Source organism: Triturus cristatus, chromosome 11, assembly GCF_964204655.1.
Source record: "Triturus cristatus chromosome 11, aTriCri1.1, whole genome shotgun sequence".
NCBI classification, from domain to species: Eukaryota; Metazoa; Chordata; class Amphibia; order Caudata; family Salamandridae; genus Triturus; species Triturus cristatus.
The window spans coordinates 1,120,858,916-1,120,878,157 of NC_140594.1; the positions used below are offsets into that span (position 1 = coordinate 1,120,858,916).

At 46.2% G+C, this 19,242-nt stretch overlaps 1 protein-coding gene across 2 annotated transcripts in view; it reads left to right on the top strand.

Moving 5' to 3' along the window:
* LOC146786155 (uncharacterized) overlaps nucleotides 1–19,242 on the top strand; it is a 248,697-nt gene that overhangs the window by 130,714 nt on the left and 98,741 nt on the right. For both annotated transcript variants that reach the window (XM_085635676.1, XM_085635677.1), the window contains exon 7: nucleotides 4,159–4,590. In XM_085635676.1, coding sequence (XP_085491802.1) covers nucleotides 4,159–4,590 — 432 coding nt within the window. The remainder of the gene's footprint in view (nucleotides 1–4,158; nucleotides 4,591–19,242) is intronic.

The window sequence follows — 19,242 nt, forward strand, 5'->3', positions numbered from 1 at the left end:
GAGTGTGTTAAGGTTCTGTTCTGTGCTGCCAGAGAAAATTAAATAAACTTACACGGATGCGTGTGGGCCTCCAAACGTTGGTGCTTCTTCTTTGTGGATTTATTACCGGCCCGCACTGGGTCGCGGAGAGCCCCCGCCGCGGAAGAGCGGGTCCGGTGTCATTACTTCGAATGACACCAGAGGAGCAACGTGATGTTTCCCTGGATCGAGATCAGCACAGACATTCCCCGTAAGCATTTGAGCACCCCACTGTGGTGTTTTATTCATTTGAGGAGAAAAGAGCAGCATAATCTACTACAGTTGGATTGTATTGAAACCACTACAAGTACCATGCTACATAGCGGTGACAACAGAAGGCGGGACTTCTAAATGCAGATAAAAAATCATGGTGCTGCCTCTCCCTATTTGCCATTTCCCAAGAAGAAGGGCGCGGTGACGCCCGAAACGCGTTGGAACTACTATGGCTACTTTGCTTGAGTGTGTTAAGGTTCTGTTCTGTGCTGCCAGAGAAAATTAAATAAACTTACACGGATGCGTGTGGGCCTCCAAACGTTGGTGCTTCTTCTTTATGGATATATATATATATATATATATATGTAGAGAGAGAGAGAGAGAGAGCATTAAGGGACGTTTGGGCTTTGCAATAAGTTTAAATGGCAAAGTCGAACTAGTAGTTTTAAAACTGCTCTTCTAGGCAGCAGCGCAGGCTGGGAACCTCTGGAGGGGCGTCAAAGGAGTCTTATTGACCCTCCAGACATCACCTTGAAGGCGGGTGCAGTCACTCACTGCATCCGTTTGGAAGGGGATCTCTCTCCCCTCTTATAAGTGCAGGCGGGTTGCTTTGAAGCAGCTGCTCCGTATTTCGCTTGGATCCGCCGCCCCTAGGGCATGAGTTTGCGGTTGCCCTTAGGGCAGCACATTCAACATAATAGGCCGTTTGAAGGTGCGCCATGATACAAACAGGGACAGTCCACCCTATATATGTAATAGGACCCCAGATGCAAAATGTTGAAGATCATCTTTTCTTTCACATTCATATTGAATTAAAGTGGCTCCCTGCCCCTGGCTGATCATGTTGCTTGTCTTCTGGCATATTCTTTCTTTGTTCCTTGCTTTTGGCTTATCATGTTGCAACAGGACCACAGCTCTCACTCTCTCTTTTTGTCTTCCTATGACGTTTTTCTGCTACAAACATCCTGGTGCAGTCTGTGCATCTCCTTTAAAAATGAATACATATGAGGTGCTTTCACTCTTCTAATCATGTGGGTGGTCTTTCACTGTTTGATAACTCTTCAATATGTTTTCCCAATTGAGCTGGTTTACCTTTTTACATATCTACAGTTTGTTGTTTAAATTGCTCAGTGTGCATTGCAAAACATTTAATCAGTGTTGTATTTACTTTGAAGGAACGCTCATCTGCACTTTGTATACATTGATTGAATAATGCAGTATTATATGTGTAAAAGCCTGTATGGCATTGGGAGCGGGTGGTGGTGGGGTGAGAGTTAACTGTTAGTTTGCATGGTGTGGGTAATCAAGTGCAAGGAGGGACCCTAATGCGTACATTTTGATGCCTATTTACAAACGTAAATGTACACATATAAATGTAGTCATGTGTAAAACTACTCTTGCATCCTGTGTAAATCTGCACTGTACTAATCACCATTCGGAGCGTAGATTTACACCTAAGTGTAGACTTACACGTCTTCACCCTTCAGTTCAGGCAGTGGAGATATCCAAGGGTAAGAATTCAGTAGTGTACAATTACTACTGGTAACGTTCCATACAAAGGTAGAGAGCTCTGTTACTGTGGCGAAAATCTCCTTAATGGGAAAGTATAGGGAAAATTAATGTAGTTTGTTAGTTAAAAAAACAATATTTAGAGTATTTAAATGTAAAACATACATGTAAAAGGATTCAAAATAATTAGTTTAGGCTAGAACTAACAAAATAACAATACAACATATTAACTCTTCAAAATAAATGTATATTAAATAATTTCAATATATTAATTATTTTATATCTCTTTATTTTAATAGAAAGTACAAAATGCCACCCTCACTATTATTTTTATTTGTAATTAATATTTAATACATTGAATTCAATTTTAGATAATTTATGTAAATAATGTTTTTATGTTTGATAAGTTAAAACATTTAAAAATACTTTATCAATTAATTGTCAAAATTATAACATTTTAATAATTATTTTCTATAACATTTTATCAATAAATAAATATATCTCTCTATAATTTGCAAGATGAAATAATATAATTATTATATCATCATTTCCAATGGGCGGCTATTTTAATTCCCTGACTCCCTTATTTTCTATGCAAGTATGTTGCAGTACCTGTGAGTGTCCATTTGTGGCGCTAGACTTACTTCAGGGCTGGCGTGCATCTATGCCTGTTTTGGGACCTTTAAGGCTGTGTTATAGTTAGACGTGTAGTTTGTGAATAGCGATGGTCTTACTCCTTTGTGGGTGTATGTATTAGCATGTCCCTCCCTAAACCCCTTCTTACATTTCACTAAACCTCCCCCATTTTTGAGTAATTAATCCCCATTTTCCTATCACTCCCCCTGGTTATTCCCATATTCACACCTAAATTATTTACTTATGTAAGCAGCAGAAGAAGGCAAAGAGGCTCAGGCCTCCACACGATGGATTGTGAATAGCATTTTGTAGTACATGTGTAATATTACTACTGTACACTAAATGCCTTTTTAATCTTTTCCTCTATATATCCTTTGCAAACCATCAAATTTAAATTCCCTTTCATTTTAGTTCTTGCAGGAAATTTTATTTGGCTCATAGTGTATGATGTCACCAGATCACCTGATATCCTTTTTGGTATTTGCGTACATTGTGCTGTGATGGATGTTTTTCTCCTTGTTTTGTTTAACCATCATGTATTTTGGGTGAACTGAGATGATTGGTGACCTGTTAGCTATGGAGAATAATGTCTAGTTCACATTTCAGCTGTTCCAGTTCCTCATTTCCTTTAGGAAAATGATAGTGAGAAGGCCCAGGACAGCAGACAACTGCATAGTGCCATAGTCACAAATGCTGTCTGCTGCCCCAATAGCTACAATTATTTAGGGGTGTTATTTTCCACCTTCCATACTTGAGCAAGGCAGGGATGCTAAAGGATACCCGTGCTGTTAGGTGATGCAAGGAAGGACCAAATATTTCCCAGCCCATGAGCAATGTTTGCAACATGTGGGAATGGCATGACATACCCTTTACGGCCTTGAGCAATGCTGAAGGATGGTCACTTTATTCCCCCAACTTCCCAAGGCCAAGGCAGGTGAAAACAAAAGATCTCCGCCCTACTTTTGACCATAGTTGAGAAAAGGGCAAACATAATCCCCTCTGCTCGTTGCCTTTTAAAAGTCAACTTTTAAGTAAATATGAGGAACTCTGCAATTCATTGAACTTATTGTAGGATTTGGTGTCTGTGGTTCAAGAAATTAGACCAATACTGGAATTAGATCAATACTTGTCCCAAAGTTTACCTAGCCACCCATGAGTTGTGTAGGTCCAGGAATAATGCCCTGATAACCATTATCACAATTACCATTCTCCTAGTACTCATCCTGGTCAACAAAGTCTATGGAACCCTTCAAGTGAGTCTTTCATTACTTGAATAACTTTACATGCATAGATGCCTCAGTGCCATAATCTGGAAGTTTATTATCATGAACTCCTGTTGTAGCATGACAAAACAGAATTATGGACAATTAATGCTTCTCCAACAAGCCATGTAACATACACACTCTCGCTCAGGGCACATACTCATGTGACTCCAGAATTCATGGTGAATAAATGGCGAGATAGCAATGAGTTTTGTGAGCATATGAATGATTATTCTAAACAGATAAAAAGAAAGAAATGGGCTGGATATCTAACAAAGAAAGATATCAAAAGCAATAAGAACATGTCTTGATCATTCTATGGGGTTGTCAACATTTAAAGGGATATGTTGGGAAAAAAGCCTTCGCATTAGAAACTATAATGAACTGTAAAGGTTTCCTTGATTGATGAATGATCTAATGGAAATCTAACCCTAATATAAAATCCAATGGATCATCAAATGAATTTGATTGAATTTAATTTAAAAGTGCTTCTAAAAATATTGCTCTTAATTTTTTACAGTGTCTCAGGTTGCATTTGTGAACTCTTCTACACTGGCCACAGTCCAAATGGTGGCCAGCACTATGACAACAACTTCCCCTAACAAGACTGCAAATGCTTCTCAGCCAACACCCACTGCAAGCCCTGCTGCGTTTTCTACATTTGGGTCAGGAAACGTGTCAGTGGCTGCCATCTCCACAGGCTCAAACCAGACCAACACTACATTGCAAGCAGTGACAGTGCTGAAAAATCCCAATATCACACAAGGTGCCATTCAAGCAAACACTTCTGCAGCACCCCCAACATCGGCCATGCTAACCTTTGCAGCGGCAACAACAGTACAACTCAGCAACACCAGTGGGACAGGAGTAACAGGGAAGGATCCATCAACAGCTGCTCTCGTTTCTGCACAGGTGGTCCTTTCTAATCAAAGCACAACTTCTGGACCAACAGGTATGGCATATCACTGGACAGCATGACATGCATGTTTGTGGGAGCTTATGTGTTTACGTATAAACTTTCTTCTGCCAATCAGAATATGTGTTCACTGGCATATTAACATTAGCAGAAGTTGTTTCCATTCACTGTGGTGGAAAAGGTGTCAAATATTTAATCCTGGTTGAAATTCTTTTTAATTTTATTAATGGAATCTGTCTGCTCTCCAAGAGAGATTTGAGAGTTTTGCAAGGTCTTGAGAACCAAAGTAGAGTATTGTGAAGCTGTGTCCTACTGTAAATGGCTGGACTTCCAACCTGCTCACCAAGAGGTCCCCTTCCTCTGCTTAAACTTCTGTCAACCGGTGGTTTTAAACCCACAGCTGACTCTGTCGGTGTAAACCTTTGACCTAATAACCCACCCACCACTCGGTCATCTGGTCATAGTGGCAGTCGCTATGCCATATTTAGGGCAAGCGGCCATGACTTGATTTCCCTGCTTCTTCTTGGTCACCACTTGGTTTCTTCTGGCCTCTGCCTTTTAGCCAGCAATTAAAACTCCTTTTAAACATCTTAAACAGTTTTTCCTCAGCCTCCATTGAAATATTTTAGGCTAGCTATACCAGTTAACTTAGTGTCAAACCATCCATTAGGGGTATTTGCAGGCCTAACAAAGTCCTATTTAATCTAGTAGTTAGGTTTACTCTAATATACTAAAGTAGTATTATTGACCACCATTTAATTAAAGTGCATGTATTTTGTATAGGACAGATAATAGGTAACATTAGTAGTATGAGTGCATATTTATATATGTGAGGAGGATCATGTAATTCACATATGATTGAAACCTTTTGTGAGTGAAGTATACCTCATAGCCAGGTTAAACAGAAGAGAGCTGGTATTGAATTGTATTGAATATACACTTGTATAGCGCATGGCTACCCAAGGGCATCCCAGCGCTTATCGTGACACCTTGTAAACATAAACTGATCATGGAAAGAGGAAGGTTTCAAGCTGCTTCCTAAATTTAAGGTTGCTAGATTCATGTCGTAGATATTCGGGAAGCTGGTTCCAAAACTTGGCTGCATTATAAGAAAACCGCCGATCTCCAGTACGTGACCGCTTGATCATAGGAACTGCGAGTAGTCGTTTGTTATTGGATCTCAGAGCTCTGTTGGGGCAGTAAAATTGCAGCATTGACTGAAACAGCGGAGGACCCTTTCCAGAAATCGATTTATGAACAATACACATAGCCTTAAGCCTAGTTCTTTCCTGGATAGGAAGCCAGTGCAACAAACCAAGAGCAGGTCTGGCTGAAACACGTTTGGGGATATTCATTAGAAGGCGGGCTGCACAAGTCTGAACAATTTGCAGTATCTTAGTGGTTCCTAATGGGGCACCCAAATAGACTGCATTTGCATAGTCAAGGCAAGATAATATAAGTGCCTGGACCAATATTCGTCTGGCATCAAAAGGAAGAAGGGGGAGAATCTTCCTTAACATCCTAAGAAGACCATAGCAATTTGCTGTGACTTTACAAGCCTATATTCAGAGTTTAATATACACCTGCAATGTTTAGCAAATGATTTCAACATCTAAATGCACAAAAACATAAATTTCATTAAAGAGGTATTTAAAAAAAAAACGTAATCTGAACACTTAGAAAGCTAATCATTGCACTTAAGTTGTGGACACCGTGGTGTACCTGGATAAGAGGAATACATTGTACAAAGAAATAAATTGGTATGCAACTTAAAACAATTTGTTTTGTATATATTTATATATCATAGATCAGTTAAATGAAGCGATTACTCAGAGTTGTATTCCTCATCAGAAGATGGTTTATTCAGTTGATGAGGAATACAACTCTGAGTGATTGCTTCATTTAACTGATCAATGGAGTAAACATCCGGCGCGCTCCGCCGGCTGCAGCGATCCTCTGCCAAAGGCGAGGGGAGACGGAAGGAGCAACGCAGCTTTAACATATATTTATATTCACTGAAAAAAACATAGGTTTCAGGGACTTTATAGTTAGAAATTAGCATTTAAAAAACCTTAGAAATTCACTGAAAAAATCATAGGTTTCAGGGACGTTATAGTTAGTTGGACATTTCACTCGTATAAAACAAGAGAAATTCGATTGTTATAGTTAGTAGAGCTAACTATAACTCGCGCCCCTGCAATGCACTGCCGATGACGTCACATATTACATCACTCATGACATGCTCAGTGATATCACTGATGACATCACTCATGACATCTCAAATGACATCACTGATGACATCATCCAGAGACTAAGTGTTTCTAAACATTTCAAGAACATTATATCTATATATGCTAAGGTATATTGAAGAATGATTGGTTGTCTGAGAACCTGTATGGGTGCCTGAGTGTCTGTGTGGGTGGGGGGGGTGTTACTCCCTGCATGGGTGTGTGAGTGGGTGATTCACTGGATGTATGTGTTTATAAGTGCGTGTGGTAGGTAGTGTATCGGTGAGTGAGTGTACGTATAGCTGTGTTGATGAGTGAATGGATGTGTTAGTGGTATATGTGTAAATAACTACATATGTGAAAGGCAGTATTTGTGAGTGTTGGAGTATATAAGTGAGTATATGTAACAGTGAGTGATGGTGATAGTGACTGCATTGATAAGTGTGTGCTTATGTCAGTAATTGTTGAAGACAGTACGTGTCTCTATGAATAAGTGACGTGGTGTGTGTATAACTGTATAGGTGAGTAAATGGCAGTGTAATTAATTCTTTAGGTGACTGACTAGGGTTTTGAGTAACTCTTTGGGTGAGTAGCAGTGTGTGAGTGTCTATATGGATGTATGAGTGGATATATCAGTGGCTGTATTGATGAATGACTGCGTGTATGGGTGACTAGATTTATGAATCACTGAGCAGGTATGTACTAACTGCTATTGGTGTGACTATGGTTTTGATATTGGTAGTCTGTATTTTAGAGTGGGTGTATGAAAGGTTTTATTAGGGTTTGAGGATGTGCATTAGATGATCACGTGGATAATGTCATCAGTGATGTCATCAGTGTTGTCACTGAGCATGTCATGAGTGATGGAATATGTGCCATCATCAGCAGTGCATTGCACTGCCGCGGTTAGAGTTAGCTCTATTAACTATACCAGCCAATTGCTCTTGTTTTTTACTAAAGAAATGTCCAACTAACCATTACGTTCCCTGAAACCTATGTTTTTTTCAGTGAATTTCTAAGGTTTTTTAAATGCTCATTTCTAACTATAACGTCTCTGAAACCTATGGTTTTTTCAGTGAATTTCAAAGGTTTTATTAAATGCCAATTTCTAACTATAACATAGCAGTCACATTTTCAGAGTGGTGGAGAAAGGTGAGCTTGGCCTCCGAACACCTCTTAGTAATCCCACTGAGTGGGATTTACTGGAGGTAACAAGAGGGGTAGTTAGCCCCCAACGTCGACCTTGAGGGCTAACTACCCCTCCGATTACCTCCAATAAGTCCCACACAGCAGAATTGCTGACTTCTCATATCAGGCCACACCCCCTTTCTCCACCACTCTGCAAACGCACCCCCTGGCGCGTTGTAAGTTGGGAAATTAATTCCCCTTGAATACCGAGGGTTCCTGGGTGCCAACTTGCCCACCAGGTACCTCCAGTAAGCGCCACAGAGCTGGATTGCAGAGAGGTGGTCCAAGACCAAGACCATTTTTACACCACTCTGGCGCACTGCTGCTCAAAGGATAAAGTCCACTTGTGTCCTGAGGTCCTCAGGACACAAGAGGACCTCATCCCCCACCAGCAGTGCACCAAGAGCAGCTTTTGCAGAGGGGTGTAAAAAGGGGCGTGGCCTCGGACCATCTCTCTGCAATCCAGCTCTGTGGTGCAGGAAACCAAAGCCGTGCTCCCGCCCTGTCGTAGCAAACAGCAGTGTCCCGGGGGTGGGCACCCCGGGACATTGCAAAAGCCAGCCCTGGGGGGTGGCGGTCCCCAGGGCCATCAAGGGATCCAGGAGGGGGGCCACGCAGCCCCCCTCCCAAGTGTTTAAAGCCCCGGGGAGGTGGTGGTCCCCGGGGCTGGGGGTCCGTAACGGACCCCCACATTTGAATAAACAGTGCCGCAGGAAGGTGGTGGTCCCCGGGGCAGTGTGGAGGGGCTCGAGCCCCCCCACACACCCTATTTATTATTTATTTTAGCCCCGGGGAGGTGGCTGTCCCCGGGGCTTGGGGGGCACGTGAGGCCCATCAATCATATTTAAATGAAGCCCTGGGGAGGTGGCGGTCCTGGGGACTTGGGGGGGCCCGGGAGGCCCATCCACCCTATTATGATAAAGCCCCAGGAAGGTGGCAGTCCCCGGGGCTACCGGGGGGAGAGCCACGTGCCCCAACGCATAAATTATAAAGCCCTTGGGAGGTGGCCATCCCCAGGGCTGCGGGGGCCCACAATGTCGAACGTTTTTATAGAGCGCACAGATCACCAAAAGGTCTCAAGGCGCTAGCAGCCAAGACAAAGAGACAGACAGTGACCAAAGTACCCAAATACCGAACACTATTGAGAAAAAAGCCAAGTCTTCAGCCTTTTACGGAAGTGTAAATGGTCTGTTATAGATAGCAACTCCAATGGAAGTTTGTTCCAAAGTAAGGGAGCTAAGTACGAGAAGGATCTGCCACCATTGCGGACGGTTCGAATGCGTGATTGGGCAAGGAGGAATTTTGTGCTTGACCGTAGGGAACGTCCAGGTACATACCATTGAAGTTTTTTAGCCAAATATTGAGGACCAGTACCATGCATTATCTTATGTGTAATGCTTAGGATTTTAAAACGTCCTCTGTGGCGAATCGAGAGCCAATGTAGAGTTTTAAGAGTCGGAGCTGATGGGGTACGGGAGGGGAGGTTAAGAACAAGTCTGGCAGCCGTATTCTGAAGGATTTGAAGTTTGGAAAGTAGATCTTGATTAAGTGCGGTAAACAGGGCGTTACCATAGTCAAGACGACTAATGATAAGTCCCTGGACCAGCAGTTTCCTTGCTTTAATGGGTAACCATTTAAAGATCTTTCTCAGCTTACGCATAATCCCAAAACAAACTCCGAGCACTTGATTAATATGGACATTCACAGACAGGGAGTTGTCTATGGTAATACCCAGGTTGCGCACTGCTAGCTTGGGCAGGGGACAAGTGCCCAACTCCGTAGGCCACCAGTCCCGAGTCCAGAACTGCTCAGCTTTTCTGAAAAGGATAACCTCAGTCTTGCTGCCATTCAACTGCAACATGTGTAAGCTCATCCAATCATTGATCTGGACCATGCAGCTCTTAAAACGGGATTGAACACCATCCTGGTCAGAATCACAGGTAACGAGCAGCTGGGTATCATCGGCATATGACAGAGTCTCAAAACCGTATGATCTGATGATACCCGCTAAAGGTGTTAAGTATACGTTGAAAAGCATGGGACTGAGAATGGATCCCTGCGGAACCCCGACCATTACTGGGTAAGTACGGGAGACCATTTCATCTACAGAAACTGTAGTGAAACGGTCAGCCAGGTAGCTCTCGAACCAGTCCAAGGCCTTCCCTCTGACACCCACCTCCCACAGACGATGTTTCAGAGTTCTGTGGGAGATGGTGTCGAAAACCACAGACACATCCAGGAGGACCAAAATTGCAGATTCTCGATGATCCAAGGCAAGCCTGATGTTATCCACTACCTCGATAACTGCGGTCTCCGTGCTATGAGCAGCACGGAAACCTGATTGGGAGGGATCAAGAAGGCCATGGCTCTCAAGCTGGGCAGTAAAACGTTTATTAACTAGGTGCTCCAGTACCTTCCCAAAGTAGGGGAGCAATGAAATGGGACGGTAATTTACTGGTGCACTGGGGTCGGCCAAAGGTTTCTTGAGACTAGGCTTGACCTGAGCATGTTTCCATCTCAGCGGAACCTTGGCTTGATTCAATGACGTGTTAAAAATGGTAGTTAAGGCATTTACACACAGCGGTAAGATTTTGGCGCAGGAGCGGGGATGGAAGGGATCGGCTGGAGAGCCAGATTTAATCCTACTTAGACTTTCTGTTACTTCGATGACAGTTACAGGTTCAAACTCTGTTAATAAGAGGGCCTTATGAGGTTCCAACAAAGAAGAAGATTTAATCACATTAGTAGTGTGATAACTATGATCATCAACCTGATGAGGAAATTCCTTCAGTATTTTATAGAGTTCTTTACTGGAGTGTGCTGCGTTATTTATGCGCTGAGTGAGATAAGCCTTTTTAGTTAATTTTAATGTTATTGATATAGGTTGAATGAAGGTTCTTATAATTCCTACGATGTTCCTCGGTTTTAGTTTTCCTCCACTGACTTTCGGCAGCCCGACTTAGTGGTTTATCAATTTTTAATGCAGCAGTGAACCAGGGTGAGGCGTTATTTTTTACTTGAACCCTAGTAAAAGGAATGGCTTTGTCCAAGGCCATTGTGACCATGGGCCACCGCTACAGAATTCAAGATTGCCCCCGAGACATGGCCGGGGGCTTTAAAAAACAAAGCGCAGAAGACCGCACTTAATTTTTTTTTCATTTTCGACAAGGTACGCACACCACGCGCGACCCGGTCGAAAATGTAAAAAATAAATTCTTTTTTTTAGCCTGGGGGTCCCTGAGCATGCCTGGGGGGTCAGGGTGTTCCTACCCTGCCCCCTTTTTTTGTTTTTTGATGTTTCTGTTACCTTCTTCCCTCTCCCTTGGTCTGAAGCACAAGATGGCTGCCAACACTTCCTGGTTTGAAGTGTTGGCAGCCAATGAGTGTTTTGATTTGTTCTGCATTCCGTCCATCAATTGTGTGTCATTTGCTTTCTCGCCCTAAGTGCGCCAGGTATGCTCAGACGTGAGTCCTGGGCTCACTGTGCCACTGGAATCAAGCTATCCTCGCTGAAGAGGGGTGAAACCCCGAAACCGGTCCTAGGATGCTTGTTTCCGGTCCAGGGAGGACCTGGTGTAACGCCCTGAACGTCTCAGGATCGTTTAACAGACACGACAATGAGGACGCAACCACTTGTGAAGGGTTAGTTCTTTTAATGAAGGCAAATAAAATACAAAGAACAAACAAAAGTTATAGTCACTGGAATCCTCCAGGCTAAGTACGTTACCAGCCCACAGCACGGATGGTCCTAACCGTCCTCTGCATATACGCCGATCCCGGCGTATGCCAACAGAGGGCAGAAATGAAATGGCCGACAATGCCAATCGGTAGGCTGTGAGGGGCACGAAGAGTGTTGGGGAGAATCGAGGAGTCAGGGAAACACCCAGCCGGGATCTCTACCTGAAGGGAGCAGCCGCTCAACCTCTTCCTCAGACTGCACCGGGACGCGGAGTCACCTCCTGGTGATGCGTCACCGATACCCCAATCACAAGCAAGAAGACTGAACCGAGAGCAGCCGCTCGATCGATCCTGTGGACTTCCGAGTCTGTAACGCGGCAAACACCTCCTGGTGTGCGTTACAGCTGGCAGTCCCTGTGTCTCTGGTCGGGCTGGGAGTTACGACTCCAACCAGCAAAAGCGCCACTGCGCTTGGACTCAGCCGAGTCAAAAAGCGAAGCTCAATGGTTGACCGGTAGAGCTTCCGGGTCCTTCACAGGTGACGATGGGGCAAGACACGGCCCAGGGAGTAACGACTCGACCTACCTCCGTTCTTGCCTTACTGGAGCACCACTCCGGAACACTGCTCTTCACGAAGCAGGTACGTCGGTGTAAACACAATATCCGACAGCCTTGTACCTCCCGGTTCCTCCCTTTATAGGGCGTGTTTTCCTTGAGTTATGTAACAGCTCTCCTGTTTACATAAGGGCGTGTTTCCCTTGAGTTATGTAACAGCTCTCCTGTTTACATAAGGGCGTGTTTCCCTTGAGTTATGTAACAGCTCTCCTGTTTACATAAGGGCGTGTTTCCCTTGAGTTATGTAACAGCTCTCCTGTTTACATAAGGGCGTGTTTCCCTTGAGTTATGTAACAGCTCTCCTGTTTACATAAGGGCGTGTTTCCCTTGTATGACAGGAATTCTTGACAGTACATCCTCCCTCTCAGCGGCTCCCCACGGGTCCAGCGCTGGCAGGAAAACGCCGATGGAACAAGGAGACCAAGCGCGGAGCATGAACCCCTTCAGCCGGTTCCCATGAATGCTCCTCCGGGCCATAGCCTTTCCACGCAACCAGGTACCACAGCTTCCCCCTGCGCCATTTGGACGCCCGTATGCCCGACACTTCATACTCCACCTCCGACTCCACGCATACCGGCCTAGGTGTCCCAGACGGCTTGGAGGGTGCTGGTTTGAGCAATGATACATGAAAGACAGGGTGTATCCGCAATGACTGCGGCAAGCACACCTTCACGTTCACGGGACCCATACACTTGGTAATTCGATAGGGGCCCATGTACTTGGGATGGAACACACTGTTCTTTCGAAACCTCATGTTTCTTGTGGATATCCAGACGTAGTCTCCAGTGCGGTACAGTGGCCCGGGCCTTCTCTTCGTATCTGCCGCAGCCTTGTATCTTCTCTTGGCCTCTATTAGGACAGCCCTTGAGCGCATCAACGTGTCTTTTATGTGTGCCACCCTGTCCGCTGTGGCGGGAATCCTGTCCTCTCTGAACGGATGTAGAAATGGCAAGAACCTGGGATGTTGGCCATAGTTGCTATAGAACGGAGATGACTGTGTGGAGCTGTGAGTGGCGTTGTTATAGGCTATCTCTGCAACCCATAGCAAGTCGACCCATTCTTCCCTGCCCTGGTCCACAAAACATCGCAGATACTGTTTGAGCGTTTGGTTCAGGCGCTCGGTTTGGCCGTCCGTTTGAGGGTGGTAGCTGGTGGACAGGGCGGTCTTAACATGCAGCGCAGTGCACCAAGTCTTCCAGAATTGCGCAGTAAACTGCGACCCCCGGTCCGACACGATCACCCCAGGTAATCCATGCAGTCGTACCACATTCTTTAGGAGTAGTGACGCCAATTCCCCGGCCGTAGGGACTCTCTTGCAGGGGATGAAGTGCCCCATTTTCGTCAAGTAATCCACCACCACCAGTATTGCCGTCATCCCCTGGTCTACCGGTAGGCCCACCACGAAGTCCAGTGATATGCTATCCCATGGTCTATCCGGGGTCGGAAGTGGATGTAAGAGCCCTTGGGTTCGGCCATGGTCGGCCTTCATGGTAGCACACGTAGGACACTCCTGTCCCCACCTCCTGACATCCACTCTCATGGTTGGCCACCAGAAATGCCGTCCCATGCTAGCCACCGTTTTTTCAAAGCCCAAATGACCTGCGCATGGAGAGTCATGGCACCAGATGAATGCTTGTTTCCTTAGCCTAGGCGTGGGTATCAATAGGCACCTGCCCTTCAGGGGTATCCCGTCCTTCAGCTGCCATTCTCTGTGACTGAGGAGCCACCTCCGCCATGCGAATGACCTGATCCCTCTCTTTATTCCCCTCAGGAAAGTATCCGGTTGGATAACCCCCAATACCATCCTCGGGGAAATGATGGAACGCTCGGTTGCAGGCAATGGTTCCTTAACTGCAGATTGACGGGACAGGGCGTCCGCCTTCCGGTTTTCCGTCCCCGGCCGATATGTGATGCGGAAGTTGAACCCTGCAAAGAAGATCATCCACCGCAGCTGCCTGGGAGAAAGGTGTCTAGTGGCCGTCATGAACTGTAGGTTCCGATGGTCCGTGTACACCGATACCACATGTCTTGCCCCCATCAACCAATGCCTCCATTCGGTGAAGGCGTCCTTGATTGCGAGAAGCTCCTTCTCCGCAATATGGTAGTTGCGTTCGGCGTCGTTGAGTTTGCGGGACATGTACGCAACGGGATGAAGCACCCCTGTGTCGTGGTTGCGTTGGGACAAGATAGCCCCCAGCGCCACATCCGACGCGTCCGCTTCCACCACGTAGGGGAGATCCGGATCGGGGTGAGCCAACACCGGCGCCTTACCAAAGGCGCTTTTCAGGGCCTCAAAGGCTTTGTTCGCTTCAGGGGACCAGACAAACTCCTTGGACTTCCTCAGTAGCTGTGTGATTGGGGCCACCACTCCTGAAAATCCATCTATAAACCGCCTGTAAAAGTTGGCGAAGCCAATGAAACTTTGGACGTCCTTCACGCTTTGGGGCACCGGCCATTCTTTCACCGCCTTGATCTTTCGTTCTGCCATCTCCTGTCCCTCTGGACTCAGCATCACTCCGAGGAATTCCACGGATGTGACGTGGAAGTCACACTTGCTGAGTTTACAAAACAGCATGTTTTCCCTCAGCTTTTGGAGCACAGCTTTGACGTGGTGTACGTGCTCCTCCACACTGGACGAATAGATGAGGATGTCGTCGATATATACGACCACGTAGATATCCAACTCCTCTCTGAATACCTCATTCAAAAAGTACTGAAAGGCTGCCGGGGCGTTGCACAGACCGAACGGCATGACGAGGTACTCAAAAAGGCCGAACCTGGTCTTAAAGGCGGTCTTCCACTCGTCTCCGTCCCTCATGCGCACCAGATGGTATGCCCCTTTCAAATCCAACTTGGTGTAGATACGAGCTTTCTTGACCTGTTCCAGAAGTACACTGATGAGAGGCAAGGGGTACCGATTTTTTATGGTTATCGCATTCAATGCCCTAAAGTCCACACAGGCTCTCAGCTCCCCATTAGCCTTCGGGATGAAGAAGAGTGGCGAGGCGGCCGGAGACTTGGACGGGCGGATGAATCCTAGCTTGAGGAGTTTATCCAGGTACCCCCGGAGATGCACGTTTTCAGGCTCCGTCAGGGCATACAGCCTGCCGCTGGGAACGCTGGCCCCTGGCACCAGGTCGATCTGGCAGTCAAACTGTCTATGTGGTGGTAGCACTTCCGCCTTCACCTCATCAAATACATCCTCAAAACTGTGATAAGCCTGGGGGAGAGCCACATCTTTTTCTGCCGCTGTAGCCACCGTCTGACTCCCGCTCTCATCTGCGTCAAGGGATTCCGTTCTTATTCCACAATGCAGGATGCAATACGGTGACGTCATTTCGATGCGATGTGTTGGCCAATCCACAAAGGGGTTGTGTTTCTGTAGCCACGGCAATCCCAATATGAAGCCATATTGGGGCGCTCGGATGATGTTAAAATCGATTTGTTCCAAATGGTTCCTCCCATATCTCATCGGAAGGACCCCCGTGTGCTGTCCGATGGGCCCCGTCACCAATCGCCTTCCGTCTACCGCATAGACGTCTTCGGGTACTGCTTTGGGAAGAAGCACTAGCCCTAGCCTGCATGCCTCGTTGTGGTCCATAAACATGCCAGTGGCCCCTGAATCCACCATGGCCACAACGGGTATCCACTGGTCATGCACTCCCACGTGCACCGTGATAAACAGGTGTCGTTGTCCCTTAGTGACCGAGTTGGAAAGTGAAGGGATGGATGAGTGACTCCGAGATGCCCCTTCTCTGGTCTTGGAGTCCTCTAGTTTTCCGCCGGTATGTCCACCACGGCTGTTACCGACCGGTTGGCCCGATAACGTGACGTCTTCGGTTTGGCAGGGCATTCACGTACGTAGTGGCCTTTTTTGCCACAATATAGGCACAATCCTTGTTTACGGCGTGACTCTTTCTCCGTGGCTGTGAGGCTCGCTCGTATTGCGCTGATGTCCATGGGTTCTCCCTTGGATGCGGTGGAAGTTTCAGGACTTCCCACCGTCACATAGGATGGAAGGGATTTTCCTTTTCTCCCATGATCCCCCTTTCTTTCACTTAGCCTATGTTCCAGCCGTAATACCAGGTTGATAAGGCCCTCACATGTCTTGGGTTGAGGGTCAATATGAGCCACGGCGTCCTTGAGCTCATCGCACAGCCCTTGATGGAAGAGCGCCGTCTGTTTAGCAACAGGCCACTTGGTTTCCGCAACCAGCCTTCGGAACGAGTTAAGATACTGCACCAGGTCGTTGGATCCCTGTCTCAACTCAAGCATTTCACGGTCCGCCGTGTACGAGTCAGCCCTTCTGTCGAATACCTTCAGGAATTCCTCGCGAAAAGCACCCCAATCACATAAGAGGGGGTCGTCCCTGCTCACCAGAGGTACGGCCCATTGTGCCGCGTTTCCAGCCAAATAGGATATAAGGAAAGCCACACGAGCCTGACTCGTGGGGAACGCCTTTGGTTTGCACGATAAATGTAGCGCCACTTGTGTGAGGAATACCTGCACTGTGTTAGGATCCCCACTGTACCTCTCTGGTGTTGCCAAGGGGATGGCTACCGGCATTTCCACTACTACCGCAGGGGTCTGGTTCGTGAGGGAGGTGCTGGGCGTGAGCGGGTCCAATTGGATAGCATCCAGTCTGGCTTTTACATCGGCTGTTTCTTGCCTAGAGGCAGCCACTTCAACTTGCATGGCCGCTAAAGCAGCCAGCACATCATCAAGTGTTGCCATGTCTGTTATCGACCGGGAAACAGTTAGTGTTATTAAGGTCGGATATTTTGTAACGCCCTGAACGTCTCAGGATCGTTTAACAGACACGACAATGAGGACGCAACCACTTGTGAAGGGTTAGTTCTTTTAATGAAGGCAAATAAAATACAAAGAACAAACAAAAGTTATAGTCACTGGAATCCTCCAGGCTAAGTACGTTACCAGCCCACAGCACGGATGGTCCTAACCGTCCTCTGCATATACGCCGATCCCGGCGTATGCCAACAGAGGGCAGAAATGAAATGGCCGACAATGCCAATCGGTAGGCTGTGAGGGGCACGAAGAGTGTTGGGGAGAATCGAGGAGTCAGGGAAACACCCAGCCGGGATCTCTACCTGAAGGGAGCAGCCGCTCAACCTCTTCCTCAGACTGCACCGGGACGCGGAGTCACCTCCTGGTGATGCGTCACCGATACCCCAATCACAAGCAAGAAGACTGAACCGAGAGCAGCCGCTCGATCGATCCTGTGGACTTCCGAGTCTGTAACGCGGCAAACACCTCCTGGTGTGCGTTACAGCTGGCAGTCCCTGTGTCTCTGGTCGGGCTGGGAGTTACGACTCCAACCAGCAAAAGCGCCACTGCGCTTGGACTCAGCCGAGTCAAAAAGCGAAGCTCAATGGTTGACCGGTAGAGCTTCCGGGTCCTTCACAGGTGACGATGGGGCAAGACACGGCCCAGGGAGTAACGACTCGACCTACCTCCGTTCTTGCCTTACTGGAGCACCACTCCGGAACACTGCTCTTCACGAAGCAGGTACGTCGGTGTAAACACAATATCCAACAGCCTTGTACCTCCCGGTTCCTCCCTTTATAGGGCGTGTTTTCCTTGAGTTATGTAACAGCTCTCCTGTTTACATAAGGGCGTGTTTCCCTTGAGTTATGTAACAGCTCTCCTGTTTACATAAGGGCGTGTTTCCCTTGAGTTATGTAACAGCTCTCCTGTTTACATAAGGGCGTGTTTCCCTTGAGTTATGTAACAGCTCTCCTGTTTACATAAGGGCGTGTTTCCCTTGTATGACAGGAATTCTTGACACCTGGCTTGGCAGTTCGGGCTGTACTGTTCCCATGAGGCACAGGGTCAAGACTGATTTGCATATAGCCACGTCTAAACTGGGGTGGCATGGTGAGCAAAAGAATGATGGATTTAACCCAGATCTCTTGACTGGGGGTGAATGTTTTGATTTGTTCTACATTCCGTCTAGCCAATCAGAGGCCAGCTCGTGTTCGGGAGGGCTCAGACAATCAGATCTCAGAATTCTCAAATATCGATATCAGTAAATCTTTAAATATCTCCAAAACTACTGAACAGAATTACACCATCAAAACAAAAGTGTGCTTTCTGGACCAAGAGCCATCTCTCTTCCAAATTTGGTGTAATTCCGTTCAGCAGTTTAGGCTGTAGCCGTGTCTAAAGTTTCCTATGGAAATTAACATAGAAAACACACGTTTTGGGACCCCCCTTTTTTCTCGGCCCCTCCCTTGATGAATCACTCAGGAACTTTCAAGACAGGAGCTGGCCTGAGTGAACAATTAGTTTTGAAAATTTCGTGAAGATTCGTCAAACGGCGCCAAAGTTATTGGCAAATCAAAAAACACTTTCCCTATGGAAACTAGGTTCTAACTATAACTACCTACTGGCGACTGCCAGTAGGAAATATATATATATGCCCAGTTGAAGGCATGACGCCGAAAACGTTCTGGCCATGAATGAGCTTCTTTTTTACTTTGCACTTTGGACTTTGGCTCCTGTATAAATGTCTCAAGATACCCAACAGGAATTTGTGTGCACCGCTCTAATAAGTAATTGTGAGCACCCACAGTGGCATCTTGTGGTGATTGGTGCCGCAATCTATCCTTGGAGTGGGAACACAAGCAGGAGCATATATATATGCTCCTGTGTGTGTTCCTATATATATATATATATATTCATTAAAATTAAAGGTTAGGGATAAGATGTAGTTAGGCAAGCTTTATTTATTCTTTCCATACAAACCATATTTAAACTATAAAATCATTAGGAATTCTGAAGTTATAGTTATAACCTAAATTTGGAATTTACACACCAGCTTCTAAATAGTATAAGTCACGCACCTACATACACAGTGTTACTTATAACTTACATTTTAACTTAACCCACCACCTTTATATGACTATAATTTGCCAGCCTCCCTAGACAGTGTTATCACCTCACTCGCCATACTACATTA